The sequence below is a fragment of the Apiospora aurea genome (genome assembly GCF_038362705.1).
Source record: "Apiospora aurea strain CBS 24483 chromosome Unknown utg000002l_segment0_segment0, whole genome shotgun sequence".
NCBI classification, from domain to species: Eukaryota; Fungi; Ascomycota; class Sordariomycetes; order Amphisphaeriales; family Apiosporaceae; genus Apiospora; species Apiospora aurea.
This window is the reverse complement of record NW_027117389.1, coordinates 700555-719167: the sequence shown is the minus strand read 5'-3', so window position 1 is coordinate 719167 and position 18613 is coordinate 700555. Positions and strand designations below refer to the sequence as shown.

Sequence of the window (18613 nt, the reverse complement as noted above, 5' to 3'; positions counted from 1 at the left end):
GATTCTCCATTTTATCGGCTAGCTAAGAATATAAGTGGTTTAATTTTTAAATAGAATTAAGTTTTAAATAACGTGGTTTATTACTACGCGACGTATATTACTTAGCGACGCACCTTAATTTAATTCTAATATAATTAAACTTTAACGCGTAATACTTTTATAACTATAATACCTAATTAATTTTAAAAAGATTAAATAGTTTTAATAATTTAAGCGACACGAAACGAACCGAATTAAATAAACTAAAAAGTAGCAATAAAAGTTTATAATATACCCGAATTAATTTTACGCTATCGAATTTACGGCTAAACTTTAAAACGCGAAATCCGATCGAAACGACGTAAAATAAATTTAATTAAAAAAGAAGTACTTCGTAAATATATAATTAATTTAAATATCCGAGAAATGATTCCCGATTTCGTTAATATAAAAAATATAGTTAATTTCTTTACCGTATCACGCGGCGGCGACCACGTTAATAAGTATTAAATTAAGCGTTTTATTAATTATAACCCGAACTTAAAAATTAAAATAAATTATCGGTATAATTATTAAGAAGTTTTTTACGAGGATTTTAAAATTATTTATATTTAGTTTACGTTAATCGTGAATATAAAGGCGAAATACGGGATTATTAACGAAGATATTTAGAATTTCGATAAGACTGGTTTTATAATAAATATAATCGGGTTAATATTTATCGTAATACGCGCCGAGCGGCGTGAAAAGGCGAAGTCGGTTTAGCCTAGTAATTAAAAATAAGTAATAGCGATTAAATATATTAATTCGTAAGGTTAATATATTCCGCCGTTCTTAATCGTTTAAAGCTAATATTACCTCGCGAATTAATCCCGCGAAATTAATTTACCGGGCGATTAAGTAATTAAACCGATTTTTAATAGCTAAATTAATAACGAGATAAGCTTAAATTAAATTAAGCATTTCGATAAATATATTAAATCGTAAACGAAGGGTCGCTACCGCCTTTTAATTTTTAACGGCTACGAGAGCTATATTTCGGCCGAATTCGAGGTATATTACTAAAATAATAATATTATTATTATTAATATGCCTCCCTATTTATTATACTTGTTTTAATTTTTTAATATAGTATTTTATTCGCTTTTAAAGCGTATTTATTTAAAAAAATCGAGCTATTTATTAAAATTTTTATAAACTATATTACTAAGCTTAAATTCTTTATTAACGTAATCCACGGTCGAATTGAACACACAGTCGAATTGAACACTCGAAATCGTATAAAAAAACCGTCCGTGCGTAACCGTGCATTTCAATGAATTTTTATTTAAATTAAACCGGGGTTTAAAATTTATATTCGATATAAAATATATAATAATATACGATTTTTATTCTTTTTTTTTAATATATTTAAGCTTATAAACTAAAATACGCTAAAATAACCCCTGTAAATTTAAATATTTAAAATTTATTTTTAAATAAAATAATTATAAAAAGTTTAAAAATATAATATTATTATATGCTTTATAAAAAGTTTAATTTTTAAAACCCGGTTTAATTTGAATAAAGGTTCATTAAAATGCACGGTTACGCACGGACGGTTTTTTATACGATTTCGAGTGTTTAATTCGACCGTATGTTCAATTCGATCGTAGATTACGTTATTTTTAAAGCCGCGTATTTTATTATTTTTATAGAAATTAATATTAAATCTAGATTTAATATATCTAGTTTAATATTTTATAACCTTAGCGAAGTAATTAATAAGTTAAATGTATATTTCTAAACGCTTATACTTAACCTATCCCGTTTAAGGATAGCTAATACTTATAACCTTTAAACGCCGTTTAACCCTTAATAAATAACTAAGTACTCTATTTATATTAAAAAGAGGGTGTTTATTTATTAAGAAAGCTCTCCGACGCCGATTTTAAATACCGTAAACTAAATAGCGAAAAATATAATTAAAATAGCCTATAAAATAACCCTTATACGCGATAAAATATATATATTAAAAGAAGCTAATTTAACACTTTCTAAGCGCCGAAGAGCTAAAAAATCGCGAGTTCAGCTTAAAAAAGCCCTTATTATTAAAGAATTTTAATAACTATAAAACGAAAAAGTAAAAAAGAAAGCGTTTAACGCCTAATAAAAATAAAAATAAAGGTTTATTAAAACGGAGGGCGACCGGTAAAAAGCGTTATAATATTTACGGCGAAATAAGTTATAATACGCGAATATATAAAACAAATATAAAATTAAACGAAAAATCGAATAGCGAGTAGTTTTAATTAATTTTAAACGTTATAATTAAATTAATTTATATAAAAAAGTCGAGAAGTAGAAAAGGTGCGTCGCTAAATAATATACGTCGCGTAGTAATAAACCACGTTACTTATAAATTTTATTAAGAACTTATAGATTTAATAAGTAATTTATAAGTTAATATAGTTTATTACTACGCGACGTATATTACTTAGCGATACACTTTTTTTTATTCTCGACCTTTTTATATAAATTAATTTAATTATAACGTTTAAAATTAATTAAAACTACTCGCTATTCGATTTTTCGCTTAATTTTATATTTCTTTATATATTCGCGTATTATAACCTATTTCGCCGTAAATACTACAGCGCCTTTTACCGGTCGCCCTCCGCTTTAACGAACCCCTATTTTTACTTTTATCGGGCGTTAAACGCTTCCCTTTTACCTTTTCGTTTTATAGCTATTAAAATCCCTTAATAATAAAAACTCTTTTAAATTAAACTCGCGATTTTTTAATTTTCCGGCGTTTAAAAAAGTATTAAATTAGCCTCCTTTAATATATATATTTTATCGCGTATAAAAGTTATTTTATAAATTATTTTAATTATACCCTTTACTATTTAATTTATTATATTTAAAATCGGCGTCGAAAAGCTTTTTTAATGAATAAATACCCTTTTATTAATATAAATAAAGTACTTAATTATTTATTAGGGATTAAACGGCGTTTAAAGGTCGTAGGTATTAACCGTCCCTAAACGAAATAGGTTAAGTATAAACGTCCGGAGATATATATTTAACTTATTAATTACCTCGTTAAAATTATAAAGTATTAAACTAAATATGTTAAATCTAAATTTAATATTAATTTCCGTAAAAATAATAAAATACGCGGCTTTAAAAATAATAAAGAACTCGAACTTAATAATATAATTTATAAAAGCCTTAATAAATAACTCGATTTTTTTTCGAATAAACACGCTTTAAAAGCGAATAAAGTACTATATCGAGAAATTAAAGTAAGTATAATAAATAGGGAAGTATATTAATAATAATAATATCGTTATCTTAAAAATATACTTTAAATTTAGCCGAAATATAATTCTCGTGGCTATCGAAAATTAAAAGGCGGTAATGACCCTTCGTTTACGATTTAATATATTTATCGAAGTGTTTAATTTAATCTAAACTTATTTTATTACTAGTTTAATTATGAAAAGTTAACTTAATTATTTAATCGCCCGGTAAATCGGTTTCGCGGAATTAATTCGCGAAATAATATTAGCCTTAAATAATTAAAAACGGCGGAATATATTAGCTTTACGAATTAATATATTTAATCGCCGTTACTTATTCCCGATTATTAAGCTAGACCGACTTTACCTTTTTACGTTACTTAGGATATATTACGATAAATATTAACCCGATTATATTTATTATAAAGCCGGTTTTATCGAAATTCTAAATATTTTTATCGACGATTCTATATTTCGCCTTTATATTTATAATTAACGTAAACTAAGTAGAAATAATTTTAAAATCCTCGTAAAAAGCCCTTTAGTAATTATACCGATAATTTATTTTAATTTTTAAGTTCGGGTTACGGTTAATAAAGCGCTTAATTTAGTATTTACCGACGCGGTCGCCGTTATATAATGCGGTAAAAAAATTAGCTATATTTTTTATATTAGCGAGGTCGGGAGGTATCCCTTAAATATTTAAATTAATTATATATTTACGAAGTACCTCCTTTTTAATTAGATTTATTTTATATTATTTTAATTAAATTTCGCGTTTTAAAGTTCGGCCGTAAATTCGATAATATAAAATTAATTCGGGTATATTATAAACTTTTACTACTACTCTTTAATTTATTTAATTTAGTCCGTTTCGTGTCGCTTAAATTATTAAAACTATCCAATCTTTTTAAGATTAATTAAGCATTATAATTATAAAAGTATTACGCGTTAAAGTTTAATTATATTAAAATTAAATTAAAGTACGTCGTTAATAATATACGTCGCGTAATAATAAACTACGTTATAAAATCTTAAAAAGTAATTAATTCGCTTATATAATTATTTCGCTTATAAACTACGTTGTTTATAAATATTATTAGCTATTAATTTTTATTTATAAGTTAAATAAGTAATTAAAAAAATAGCGTGAGTACTTATAACCGAACTATACTTTCAGAGAGCCTTACCTATAGGAGACTGGTTTAGTGCAGTGCCGAGGTAGTATATGCAAAGAATGTCCGGGACATGATACGATGGTAGGCCACTTTAATCTGCCAGGTTGCTGTATCTGGCAAGCTGCACGTTGCGGTCAAGATTTATGGGACAAGCTAGCTTTTGGATTTGCACACGAATGACAGCAAATAGACGGGCTTTAGTGCTCGGTCTACAGCAGAGGCTAGGGGGACCCGAAGCAGAATCATTAGCTGGACCGTTGGCCGGGATGGATTCTTCAGTGGAGACGATAGGGGACGTTTGGCATTTCTCCGTTTCGGTAGTGCGGAATGCGGAATGCAACTGCAGCCGGGGGGCCGAAATGGGGACGACTTGGGTGCTGGTGTCCACTGTCAACGCTGACACTATCCAACCCTGGGCAGGGGCATCTCGTCTTTGCTTGCTTTATAACGACCCTCGTCCTTGTCGGCTGCGTGGCATGCTAGACCCAAAGCAGAGCCCTGGCCCTCTGCCTAGTTTAGCCCCTTAGCCCCGTTTGTTGTTCCATCGCGCGCCGAGCAAGAGAGGCCGAGACCTAGGACGAGCGCAAGAACGCTGAGAATCTCATCACCGATTGCGACCCACCGCCTGCAACCATGGACTGAAACGATAAAGTTTCCAGCTGTCCTCTGGTCCTCGTTCTGCGGTACGATGCGATGCGATACGATACGATACGACTGCGCCCCCCTCGGCCCCGTTTCCTCGTTCGCACGTGTCATACATACTTCCACCTCTGTCGTCGGAGCCGAAGTACTTACTTACCTTGCTTGGACTACCTACCACATCACAGCGACAGACCAAGTTGCCGCCGGCTGAGCTGAAAGGAATGGAGGCGCGAAGGCCATCTGCGGAGGCCACTCGCTCTCACAGGCGCCAGAATGCCAACCCCAGCCATCAGAGTCATAGCCTTCATCCTTCAGCCTCAGCCCCGTACGATGCTAGCCAGGCCCAAGCGATGCGATCGGCCATTGTGCAAAAACGAAAACCCCTACCCGTCGACCCGCCAAATCTGCCACCTCTGAGATCGTTGGAGCCTATGACTAGCATCGTACCTGAACGCACCAATGAGGACAAGCCAGATCCAAATCCAGCACTAGCCTCCCCTGAGAAGTCAATCGACGAACTGCAAATAGAAGTAAGTGCCTCCTCTTGTTGCCAAGAGATGTATACTTGACACACACCCCCCTTAACGTATATAGATTTATGGGACTAATAGAACTATATCGTCTGCAGGCTGTATCCAACGGCAGTGCAGAGCCAGAAGCAGAAATCGGTGCAACCGATGACCTTCACCTCTTCCCAGATGTCGAATCAGACGACTCGGACATTGAGGACTCGTACTATGCCAAGAAAGAGTAAGTGCCGTCACGTTACTGCGAGAACAGTTGTCGTTTGTCGGCGTCCGGACATCAACTGACTAGAGACCCCGTGCTATAGGCGCAGGGCCCCGGACAATGCGTCGGTCTCGCCGCCCAAACTCCTAAGCAACTTCCGCTCTAAGCTCCGGAAGCTACAAACCTGTGAGTTCCCGATACCGATTTACTCACCGCGATATGCCTGATATTGGCCGTCAAGAAGCAAGCTCGGCTGACCCTCCTATCTTTACCAAGCATATCGACATCCCTACACCGAGGTTGGTCCCACGTCATCCAGACTAGAGGTGCTTGGCTAATCGCGGACGGCACGCCAGCAAGATGGAGCAAGACTCGGTAAGGCACGAGCTGAAATAAAGCCCATGCGTTCTATCTAAAGTATTCGCTGACCGATATATAGTTATCCAACACCAGTTGAGTATAGAGGTCCATGCCGGCCGTCTCTACTTGGCCCCCGTAACAACTCCTAAACGTGTCCTGGACGTCGGAACCGGATCGGGCGAATGGGCTCTCGACTTCGGTAAGTCATGTGCCCCTTATCCCTCACCTCCCTCAAGGGCAAACATATGTATACCGAACGTACTTTATCCCATTAGCAACCGAACTGATACTGATACTGATACTGTGTGGCAAAGCAAGGGAAAACCCAGCCAGTAGCGTGTTGGGCGTAGACTTGGAGGCGGTCACGATTCCAATCACGGTGCCGAACTGTAATTTCTGCGTCGGGGATGTGGAAGAGGAGTGGCAGTTCTCCTCGGGCGCGTTTGACTACATCTACGCCCGGTCTCTGGCCCGCAAGTTTGCCGACACGCGCCGCTATCTGGCCTCAGTCTACGCCAACCTCAACCCGGGCGGTTTCGCCGAGTTCCAGGAGTGGATAACGGAGCTCCGCTGTCCGAATTATTCGTTGGAGGGAACCGCCATACAGAAGTGGAATCGTGGGATGCTTCAAGGTTCGGCCTCTCCTGCTTTTATCCTTCTCCGTAACGTGCCTTTCTGGAGACCACATGCTGACAAAACAACAAAACCAGCCTTTAAGCAAATCGGCCAAGAGTTGGACTTTATCAACGGCTACCCATCCAAGCTAGCCGACGCCGGATTCGTCAACATCCAGGAGAGGCGATACCCCGTCCCCGTGACGTGCTGGGCCCCCGGGGAAGCGGCTACAGCGGATCGGCACGCTGATGAGGCAGAACACTGCCGTGGTGCTGGAAATGTACTCCGAGACGGTCTTCGTCGGCATCCTGGGCTGGTCCAAGGAGGACCTGCAAACCCTCATGCGAGACGTCCGGGAAGACCTAATCAACAACAACATACACTGCTATGCCGTTCTGTAAGTTGCAGCCAGCCACCCATCCACCCCCCCCCTTATCTACTTATTACTATGTATACGGGAAATAGCATTGGAGACTAACCTTTTGGCGGGATGAAAGGATGACTGTGTATTGTCAGAAGCCCGCAACGACGCTTACTAGCGCGTCTACGAAATCCTTAGTGCCGGCAGCGACGCCTCGATGACAGCTAAACTCGGAGCATCGCCGGGAAGCAACTCGGATAATGTTGGAACGGCTACGACGCAGCTGATAGCTGGGATAGATCTAGATGCCCGCCAATGTATAGAATTTGAGGGAAGCCGGAAAGCGGTTCAACGCCAGTATTAAGAGTGGTTAAGAGTGGGTAAACAGGATACAAGTGGGTGGCCAAGATCGTCAAGCAGCGGGATGTAACATGACGTACAGCGAACCAAGATTGTGGTATAGCGGGAAGAGGCACAGTAAGGGGGCCTTCCCCATTAGTCCACCGTGAACTGGGTATATAACATGTGTTATAATATGGACGGTGGTTTTGTTGGAACTGAGATACTAGCACAGTGGTGGCTGCGTGGGAATCACCATGCTCCAGACTAATTGAGAAACGAAGATCCTAAACCGTTGGCTCTGACACTTGCTTGTGTTACCCTGATAAGGGGCTATCTAAGACTTGAGTCACTTGTTCTTCGTATCTAAACTCCCACGACCCTTGACAGCAAATACCCGGCTATGCCTTCTAGAAGACTTTACAGACGAGCCATTCATTGACTCCTGTTGCATTCTTGTCTTTCATCACGAAGCTCAGATGAGACCAGGCAAACGAAACCACCTCGAGGGATCGCATCCCCCACCGGGCCCATGCAAGCCACGACTTGTTTTTGTGCAACTCGGCTAGCCCGAATGCAGGCGGATCTCGCGTAGGTCAGCCACTAAGCCCCGAGAACGAGAGACTGCAGCAGTACCGGTCCCCGATTCCCAATATCAAGTTTGCTGAGTTGTCTCGGAGCCATGCACATTTACTGTGCCGGGCGCGCTTTTCGACCTGAAGTCCCCAAACACGGCCGAATCTATCCATTATCCCCCATCCCTACTCTCCTTCCTTTCCTCGTATTTTCTGCCCGAGTTCTGGCCTACTGCATACCGAGATGCATATGTTTCGCCTCTTCTCTTACGCACGCAGATGCGGACACCCCTTCAGCTGGCTGCTTGTTAGGATGCCGATCGCCGTCATCCTTGTCATGCGATCATGGCACCGAGGGTCCCGGACCATGAAGTCCAACGACTGCTCTCCTTCCTTGAAAATCTCCGCTCGCATGTGGTGTATCCCACTGCCCCTGTCCAACACGAGGAAAATTCATCTAAACCACACGACTCTTGCCTACCATAACGGATACCGCATCAGAGAATACTGGGGTATTCCCTCCCTGTGTATCGTCGGGGCTTCACTACCACGCTCTGGGCTGCATGACAAACGGGTCTCCGAGTTGCGCGATCTGCCCGAGTCTTCCCCGTTTTGCCATTCTGGCTCAGGTGACGAATTCCCTTCCACCAGACCGCGAATCGAATTGAGTATCAAACATCAAAACAAGCCAAATCGAAGTGGCTGTGTGCCCGATCGGATGCAATCGAGAATGGAATAATTATATGACCTAGACTCTCAATCGCGATGTGGCCGACTCGGAAGCCCTCTCACTCTGTCGCTGGTTCCCAGAAACCACTGCCCTTTGGAGGCGTCTGCTAGCCAATATCCAGTGTGCTCATATAGGGGTTCATATCTACATGCAAGATCCAGTCTGTCAGCTAGGTATGCAAGACCGTTTCCAGGGTCTCGTTTGCGGCGACCCAAACAGGCCATGCTACTGCTGTGCTCCCATCCAGATCATTGCGGACCTACATGCATATGCCTGGCTCCGACTGAGATATGTACTGTGGTGCGACGTCAAAGTCCGAGATGTATTCACTCTCATGAGATCATTGAATGACTGACCCTTGACATTATCCCTACACTAAATCACCAAACCTCCTCCTCGAACTCTCTTTCGAGATGCCAATGTCTCGATATTACTCTCAAAACACTCTCGCTACTGCTTGCTTCCACCTCGAGCCGCCGTGATCAGCTTACTTCAGTCGCTTCAGAACCCGTTAACTTACGCTTCTGCGCACTTCCTGTCATTCATTACCAATAGACGATATGGTATCGTGGCCTTTTATGATAGCCATGCTGCTGTACCTCAGCCATGAGTCGTCGGCCACCCCCATTCCCCAATTGGAGGACTGTTCCCACGGCCAAGGAAGGCCTCCTCAGGCTCACGGCAAGATTGCGCCCAAGGTCATGATCCTCAACATGGTAAGCTGGAGCGAGTACATGGATGGAACCCAATGTCAAACACCTACTATTCTAGAAACCTGGCTGATCGAATCAAACCTTCTGTGTCCAGTTCTACGAGGAAGGTAAAATCTGGCACGACTCCTTACCTCTCTTGGGAAAGGGCAGCCTCCTAGACACCAACTTCACCATCGGCGGCCTTTCACCCCTGAACCCGCAAGTGCACTGCACCAATTCCGGCGAGGTCTGCCAAGCAACCCTAGGCGAGTCCGAAATCAACGCGGCCGCGTCGATGTCGGCCCTGGTCCTGGGCGCCGACGCGGCGAACCTGTTCGACTTCACCCGGACCTACTTCCTCATCAGCGGCATCGCGGGCGTGAACCCGAAGCTCGGCACCCTGGGCAGCGTGGCCCTGGCCAAGTTCGCGGTCCAGGCCGCGCTGCAGTACGAGCTGGACGCGCGCGACATGCCCACGAACTGGACGACGGGCTACCTGGCGTACGGGACCGATGCGCCCGGCCGGCTGCCGACGAGCTTCTATGGGACCGAGGTCATGGAGCTCAACGAGGCGCTGCGGGACGCCGCGTTCGCACTGGCGCGCGACACCCACAGCGGAGGCGATAACGACGACGACGACGATAACTCCACCCCAGTTCTCGACGACGACGCCGCGGCCGCCGCGTACCGCTCCAAGTACCGCGTCGACGAACGCACCACCACCACCATCACCACCACCACCGGCGCCGGCGGCACGACGACGGACGACGAGGGAGGACAAGGAACCCACCACCCCGCCGCGAGCAACATCTACGCGGCCGCCACGGGCCCGCCGTCAGTGCTGCGGTGCGACACCGTCACGAGCGACGTGTACTACTCGGGCGCGCTGCTGAGTGAGGCCTTCGAGAACACGACGCGGGCCTGGACGAGCCAGTCGCAGGTCACGTACTGCATGACGGCGCAGGAGGACAGCGCGGTGCTGGCGGCGCTGCTGCGGGCGCAGCTGGCGCGCCGGGCCGACCTGGGACGGGCGATTGTGATGCGGGCAGGTACGTGTGTTCTTTCTTGTTTCGAGGTTTCCGGTTTCTTGTCTTGGCTTGATGGCGCCAATGTGACTGATCGAGCATGTGCGCGGAGATGACTATTGATATGTTCGGCACACTTTGGTTTAGAAACGAAACCAAAGTCTTGTTTCTTTCGGCTTTCCCCCTACCCCCCTTTTCTTGTCCGGAGCGACAGAGAAGTCTAACCTTATCCCATCACCTCGTCCCTCGTGTCTCGAAACACACCCTTTTACCATTACCCCTCTTTGACTCACTCCTTCTCATGCAACTTGGCGTTTTCTTATTTTATTTTTTTCCTTTTTTCATCTGACCCAACTCAGCGACCGACAGCGGCAAGTCGCATCCTATCGTTCCCTCACGGACTAAACCGACGAAACTTTCCCTTGCATATTGCTTAACTCTAATCCACAAATCCCATTCCGCCCGTTCACCTTCTTCTCCTTGGCCATGTGTCCATGTGTAACATGTCAGAACCTAGTAATTTCCTAATAACCCCACGTGCGTTACAGGCTCCAACTTCGACCGTCCCCCGCCCTCCATGACCGCCCTGGACCACTTGCTCCTACTGGGCCAGAACGGCTTCCAGCTCGCCATCAACAACACCTGGAAGGCCGGTAGCCGCATCGTCGCGGGCATCCTGTCGGACTGGGACGCGGTGTACGGCCCGGGGATCCCGGCCGCCAATTACCTGGGCGACGTCTTCGGGTCGCTGGGCGGGACGCCCAACTTCGGACCGGGGAGTGTCTTTGGGGACAAGGGCGCCGCGGCGGACGGGAGCACGTACGCTGGAAAAGGAGAAGGGGGGAGGAGTTGGTAAACGACGTGGCTTGCTGGGGGTGGTGGTGCTGCGGGGTGGGCTGATGCTGGTGTTTAACAATCAGGGGGATGCGCGCTCTTTTGCAGGACCGAGAACCAAGGTGAGTGACCAACACCAGGTTGAATATCGGAGCCCAAGACGTCAAGAGGGTTTGCTATTGGAGATGCCACTCCAGTCACAAGTTGGCATTGCCCCCCTCTGTTACCCGTCTCAAATCCGGCACGAGGCTGGCCGGAATCGTAAATATTAGGCGGCGGTTTAGGAGGTGCATTTCATAGAGCCTATGCCACATGAGAGAAAGGAAAACGTGTGCACATCGTGGACCACTAATACTACGAACCTATCAAATGCCAATTGTGTTTGAAACGCGTGACCGTGCATGCAGCTTTCTTGACCTTATTGGAGCCTACTACCCTGGATGGGTAAGTTTTGACTCTGTTACCTCTACAAAAATGTACTTGAGTAGGGGGGGGTTAAATCTCTGCCCAGCAACGTCGTACTAGTACACCCATCCAGAGTAGGACGGCTGTCAACTTCCGTCCGATGAGAACCCAAGAGCCTAGCACTAAGAAGTTGAGTTCGTGCCGGTTCGATGAGTAGACCTTGCTAAAGTCGAGACCGTTTATCACCAGCCTTTTTAGGACTTCTTTCACTGCGGAAGGATGTTGCGGAGACGAGAGCTTGGGAGGGGTAGCTTCGAAAGGGGAGACTGGACGAAACGCGACTCATGTACTGAGACTGAGAAGTGACTGTGCCTAAGGACCGCATCAACACTAGACCTTCAGTCAAGGATCGATATGTTTGGCAGGAGATATTGATGAGGGTTTGAAGGTATCGCGGGTGTGTTACACACCATCCAGAAGTCATGGTGTCAGAGTGGAACGACGGTAATATTGATTAAAATTGATCGTTAGATATTGAGATAATTACATCTCGAGTACTCAAGTTGGATATCAAAGAGGCACAAGTCTAAAGATCGTGTGGGTATTCGAAACATAAAACCAACTGTACCGGGAACCAAGCTCATCATCCACGCCGTCCCTCATAAATAATGGCCGACGATGATATTAAGGGGTATTATGGACCGAGCCAACAACAACAGCAGAAACATAGATAATACCAATCAACATAAGACGAGCATATGAAGGGGGTATACCAAACTCCGCAGCTTTCTTGTCTCCGAATGCCATCCGACGAACATCGCAGACACCGTTGCGGTTGTTTTAGACAGTAGCACCACCAGCACCGGCAGTGGCGGGAGTACCGTTGGCGCCAGCCGTGGTAGCAGGGCCATCAGGAGCACCACCATGAGCACCATGGGGACCACGTCCCTTTTCGGACGCGGCGGAGGAGCTGGTGTTGTCATGGATGTGGAGACCGAGCTGCTGGGGCGTGATGTTGCGATGGCCCCAGAGGAGGAGGGCGCCCCAAACCGGCTTAGCGATGACGTCGAGGATACCGTAGAAAACGGCTTCGGAGTCGGGGTGGATGACGTTGCCGCCTTCGCTCAGGCCCCAGGCAATAGGGTAGAGGAACCAGAGGAAGGACAGGAGGACACCGCACGTGAGGAAGGCCTTGCTGGGGCCGTCGCCGAGGGCACTAGCGTGGCGGCGGGCGGGGCCGACGAGCTCGTAGATGATGTAGAAGAGACCGAACATGCCGAAGGTCCAGAAACCCCACTTGTAGCGAGTCTGGGTGAGGGCGCCGACGAGACCGGTCACGATCATGGCGATGTCAGCAAAAATGACGGCGAGGAGCGTCGGCCAAGGGATACCGGCCGTGAGCAGGAGGTCGGTGAGCAGGAGAGGCGTCGTGATGAACCAGTCGATGTAGCGCACGTAGAAGATTTCTCGGGTCCCCGCGGAGGCTACTTGGCGACGGAAGGGTCGCACGAATTCGGCTTGGATAGGGACCTGGCCCAGATTTGAGCCCATGCAAAAGTAGGAGATGCAGGCCGTCGCCGTGATGGCGGCCGTGAGGTAGTGGAAGATGCGGTGACCTTGCGGCTTTGTCATTGCCATGCCCATGAAGGCTAGGGTCGAGAAGCCCATGATGGCGCAGACGGTGAAGTACCAGTCCGAGCCATGGGTCGTGATCTCGAGGTTGGCGTGCTGCCCGATAACGCTGTTGGTTGCGAGTGCGTTATTGCCCATCTTGACGTATTATCTGGCGACTGCAACTACTTTGGGTCTTGGGTTTGATAGAGAAGGTGTATGAGTGAACACCGCCCAGAAATGATGACCTGGCACCTTTAGTTGATGCCGCTGAGTGGTGTTAGTCTGAGGTGGATGATAGTAAGAGATGAAGCATCCTGATTCAAGGTTGGGCAAGTCCAGTATTTGAATGCGAACGCGACGGGGTCGCCCGTGGGCTAAGGAGGTGCAGTGACTTCATCTTCACGTTCCTTAGGGCCCCAGCAGCCATTCATTGAAATGCAATCGTGTCATAGGATTGGCATGGATAACCGAGACGAACGAACCAGAGTCCAAGTCAGGCCGCCTGCACTGCAAGCCATCGTACAGTAGTTAGTACCTTCGGGTGAAGTAGTGACCACTCGGCCTCTGACCGGCGCCCGTCACATCCGTGATCTGAAAAGTCAGGCTACTCCTCATCGACATGCGTGCGCTCTTCATCAACGGCATGCACAGGATGGACGCCTCTGATGAAGGCCGTGAGGGGCTCGCCACGAGCTTCGAACAACAGTCGCCAAGATCGGGAAACAAGCTTCTCATCGCAGGGGGAGCCCCTGTCTGCCGGACAAGTGCTTAGTAGAACAGCTTAACCTAAAGAGCAGCGACTAGCCGGATCCGGTGGATGGGCGATCGGTATTGGTGAGGTTTCTGGGGTTGTCCTTGACGACAAGTCCAGATTCTAGCCATCATCAGCCGGGGCGGGATCGTCGGAAGAGCGACCGGGGTGATGGGGATTGGACAGTCCTGAAGTAGCAGTGTGGATAAGGATCCCATGCGTGGTGAAAAAGGGTGTTACTGTACCACTAGGATGTGATAATGCTCGTGCGTGTGTGTTGCATCGTGTGTCCACCAGTAAAGGCGTCGTGGGTTTTAGGTTTCGGTGGTGATGAATCATCGACCCCTCATGTCACTGCAGTGACCTGACTGCTTTGGCATGGACATGCAACTGTGAAGTTTGTATGATCTCACCACCTCCTCCACCTACACCAGCGTGTGGTCTTTTTAGCAGAGGGATCCCGCCATAACCGCTCCGGATAATTGCTCAGCGATGGCCGTCAACAGACAGGCCCAGGTTTGCTGTCTTGATTCCCCTGGCGAAAAGAATGCAGTTGCAGCAGTGTCTCGGGAGGTACGTACTGAAGATGTAGGTAGTAGTAGTTGCGGCAGTGGCTGACTGCAGGCACTGAACGGCATTGGAAGCACTAAAAACGCCAGTGAGTGTGGGTGGAGAAAAGCCGCTGGCACTGTCCAGAGGTTACTGTCCAGAGGCTATTGCCGCCAATGCCCGACATGCAGCTTGAGCTCAGACTGCATGCACGATTTAGGTCGGCTTCATCGCCCACTCATCTGATCATGGACTTCCAATCGCAACAATGTGTTGCAACCTAATCCCGAGTTATTCACGAGCAAAACTTGGTAACCATGGGTAATGCTTACTTGATGCTAACTTTCCCCCAAGCGAAGGCGCGATCCATTTGATTACATGTACATATGCCAGGTGTAGGCGCTGAGTTTTGACTGGTCAGTTCCGGCCCCTGTCTGCTGCTGGTCATGATATCTGAAGTCGAGGGGTACAGGCAATGCCGTCATAGTCGTCCCAAAATGCCAGACCCCCTCCTGGCCAAGGCCAATGCAATGCCGTGTCGAACTGAACGCAATGTTTGGACTTGACAGAGAAAAAAAGAAAAAAAAATCCGGTAGTTCGCAGTCGCCGAGTCACGGTGTCTAGGATGTAAAATCACCGTAGCTCCAGCCTCAACACTAACGCCCGGCTTCCTCGGTGTAACGCGAAATCTCTAGCACACATCGTCCTCGATCACGACATACTCCGTGACTCGCAAGGTGTGACTCCCGCACCGGAGGATCTTGCTATCAGGCAGCACAACACCATACCGACATGTTGGAAGGGTTTTCGATAGCTGTTGTTGAGGCGGAGGAGCAGATACAACGCGAGCAACCACGGGAGAGGCACTGGGGGAAGCGAGGCCATCCTCATCCGTCAGTATAACTCGAGCCCATCCCATGAAACCAACCCATTAATGCCGTGTCACAGATACCTGTCGGGGAACTTTGCTCCCATACGCCATACACGGCCACTCACGGCATGCATGTATGAGGGAGACATACCCAGAGAGCTTGCCGGTGGTCAGTATGTTCGCAACGGAGGAAATCCAACCACAAACGAGGACCTAGGCCGGGACGCGCACTGGTTCGACGGGGATGGCATGCTCAGCGGTGTTCTTTTCAGGAGAAGTGGCGAGAAGAACACACAAGTCACGCCCGAGTTTGTGAATCAGTACGTGCTGACCGACGTCTACCTGAACGCCAAGGGCAATGGCAATCTCAAGAAACCCATCCTGCCGAGCATCGCCACCCTTGTGAGCGGCTCGCTGATCACCATCCTACTGGTGGTTATGAGGACCGTGTTTCTGGCCTTCCTCTCCGCCCTGCCCGGATCGCGGCAGCGCATCAAGAAGATCAGCGTCGCCAACACGGGCGTCGTGTATCATGACGGCCGAGCCCTTGCAACATGCGAGAGCGGCCCCCCATGCGTTTTCAGCTGCCGAGTCTGGAGACTGTAGGTTGGTACAATGGACGCAAAGCAGAAAACGAACCGGGCCGGGACAAGCGGTCGGGGTTCGGCGGTGACTCCTCCATCGCATTTATGAAGGAGTGGACCACAGGCCACCCGAGGGTGGATCCGGTGACCAAGGAGATGATCACCTTCCACGCCGTCTTCATCGAGCCCTACGTCTTTTACTCCATCGTCCCCCCAACCAGACAACGCAAGAAGGGCGGCGGGAGGATACTCGGCCCCAGGTTTGACATGCCGATTCCCGGCATGGGATCGCCCAAGATGATGCACGACTTTGGCGTTGCCGCAAAACACACCGTGATCATGGATCTGCCCCTTTCTCTCGACCCGATGAACAATCTCACCGGGAAGCCCGTGGTGTCCTATGACCCGACCGACCGTTCCCGATTCGGCGTGTTTCCGAGGTACGAGCCGCACAAGATCCAGTGGTTCGAGACCAATGCGTGCGTCATCTTCCACGCGGCCAACTGCTGGGAGACCATCACCCCGGGGCCGGTCCCCGAAACTAACGTGCACCTCCTCGCCTGCCGCCTGACCTCGGCGTCGGTCGTGTACAGCGCCGGCGCACTCGCACCGCCGAACCGGAAGCCCGTGCCGCCCGAGTACGTCGAGGAGGAGCAATGTCGATTATACTACTTCAACTTCCCTCTTTTGACGGACCATGAGACGTTGTCGCCGGACAACAAGCCCACGATCCGGAACCAGTGGGCCCTGGCGGCGATCCCCTTCGAGTTCCCGACCATCTCGCCCGCGTACGAAATGCGGACGGCGCGGTACATCTACGGCTGCAGCACGGGCTCGAGCTCGTACTTCTCGGCGGCCCTCGGCAAAGCGGCCAAGATCGACCACCTGGCCAAGATCGACGCGACGGCCCTGATCGCCCGCGGGACCGCGCACCCGCCGCAGCAGATCAAAGGCTGCATCGACACGCGGGGTATCGAACAGGTGTACCAGAGTACCGACCTGGACGACCCGGTCAAGCTGTTCCGCCTCCCTAAGGGATGGTACGCGCAGGAGCCCCGGTTCGTGCCGCGGGCCGACGCGAAGGTCGAGGACGACGGCTGGCTGCTCACGTACGTCTTTGACGAGTCGCAGCTCGACGCGAACGGCGAGTGCCCTGATGACGACATCGATGGCAAGCAGGAGGTCGCTGCGAAGAGCGAGCTGTGGGTCGTCGACGCCCGCAACATGACGGACGTCGTGGCGCGCATCAAGCTGCCGCAGCGCGTGCCCTACGGCCTGCACGGGCGCTGGTACTCCGAGGACGAGATCCGCGGGCAGCGACCCCACCTGGCTATTCGGAGGGAGAAGGCGGCGGCGGCGATTGACACTTCTAGTCCTTTAGCGATTGTTCGAGATACCCTGGAGAGATGGATTGGTTGAAGCTGAGCTGAGTGCCCGCAAGCACAGGCGGAATGAGTTGCCTGCCTGTCTGTCTTTTCTGTCTGTACTTGGATTCGATTCCGAAGCAAAACGTATATATATATATATACCTTACCTACATAAAATGCTGCTTCTCTTGCTAGGGTATTTGGGGTTCGGTATGCACATGGGTGGTGGCGTCTCGCATTGTTTTGTTTATGGTTACGGATAGTGTAGTTCTTAATGCTAATGGCGTGGCAGCTGGCTTGTCTCTGCGGCTGGTGGATTTGTCTCGGGTCGACGGGGTCTGCGCCTCAAAGCTCCTTGACTTGCCGAGCATCAATATTCGATCATGCCTACCCAGTGTACCGCTTTGCTTCAAACATGGGAATGTGTGCAAACTATTAGGATCCAGGCCTGGAGTTCTGTTGATAGCTGGGGTAAACAATTGTGTGGGGGACTAGTGGTGGGGATCTTTTGTAAGTGCCTTCCGACCATTGCTAAAATCACCTACCAAAAGTCTGCGCAATGACCACTATTCTCACCAAAACGCTACTACTTTAATAAAAGCTATAAAATTAAAATAAAATCGAATAAAATTCGGTTTTAATATTTTTATATAATGTTTTACTTCGAGATTATTAATATATTATTAAATATTAAAATTATTTATTTTTCACTTAATAAATAATTAATATATAATTTTTAAAAAAGTGTAATTTTTATTATTTATATATAAAATTATAAATAAAGGTTTAAAAATAAAAAGAGTATTATAATCGATTTCTTTATAAGTTATAAATATATTCTAAGTTTTAAAATAAAAAATAACTTAAAATACTAAGAGTTATAAAAAGATTTAAATATTACCTTATATTTATTTATATTTTAATGTTTTTTACTAATTAAAAGAAATAAAAAAAAGAAATTTTTAAAAGTATTAAATTAAATAATGTACTAAAAACTATATTATAAAATTTCTTTTATATTTTATTTAGCTTATCATGTATTTTATATTAATTTTTAAAAAGCATGAGTTTTGGTGAAGAATGGCGAAATTGCGGAGACTTTTGGTAGGTGACTTTACATGAAGGTCTC

General features: G+C 46.9%; 4 protein-coding genes across 4 annotated transcripts; 3 read left to right on the top strand and 1 right to left on the bottom strand.

Annotated features, from left to right (window-relative positions):
- Window positions 1–5681: 5681 nt before the first annotated feature.
- PG986_002620 (methyltransferase domain-containing protein) lies at window positions 5682–7188 on the top strand (the record flags this gene model as incomplete). Its single annotated transcript, XM_066838842.1, has 5 exons — window positions 5682–5833; window positions 5916–5998; window positions 6252–6371; window positions 6487–6953; window positions 7021–7188. 5 exons carry the CDS (start codon window positions 5682–5684, stop codon window positions 7186–7188), a joined length of 990 nt encoding a protein of 329 aa, XP_066703906.1.
- Window positions 7189–9379: 2191 nt separating this feature from the next.
- PG986_002619 (purine nucleoside permease) lies at window positions 9380–11365 on the top strand (the record flags this gene model as incomplete). Its single annotated transcript, XM_066838841.1, has 3 exons — window positions 9380–9508; window positions 9600–10533; window positions 11058–11365. 3 exons carry the CDS (start codon window positions 9380–9382, stop codon window positions 11363–11365), a joined length of 1371 nt encoding a protein of 456 aa, XP_066703905.1.
- Window positions 11366–12588: 1223 nt separating this feature from the next.
- Window positions 12589–13518, bottom strand: PG986_002618 (ion channel; the record flags this gene model as incomplete). Its single annotated transcript, XM_066838840.1, has 1 exon — window positions 12589–13518. The coding sequence occupies one exon, from the start codon at window positions 13516–13518 to the stop codon at window positions 12589–12591; it is 930 nt and encodes a 309-aa protein (XP_066703904.1).
- Window positions 13519–14660: 1142 nt separating this feature from the next.
- Window positions 14661–17536, top strand: PG986_002617 (retinal pigment epithelial membrane protein; the record flags this gene model as incomplete). Its single annotated transcript, XM_066838839.1, has 3 exons — window positions 14661–14686; window positions 15611–16058; window positions 16118–17536. The coding sequence occupies 3 exons, from the start codon at window positions 14661–14663 to the stop codon at window positions 17534–17536; spliced, it is 1893 nt and encodes a 630-aa protein (XP_066703903.1).
- Between the last annotated feature and the right edge of the window lie 1077 nt (window positions 17537–18613).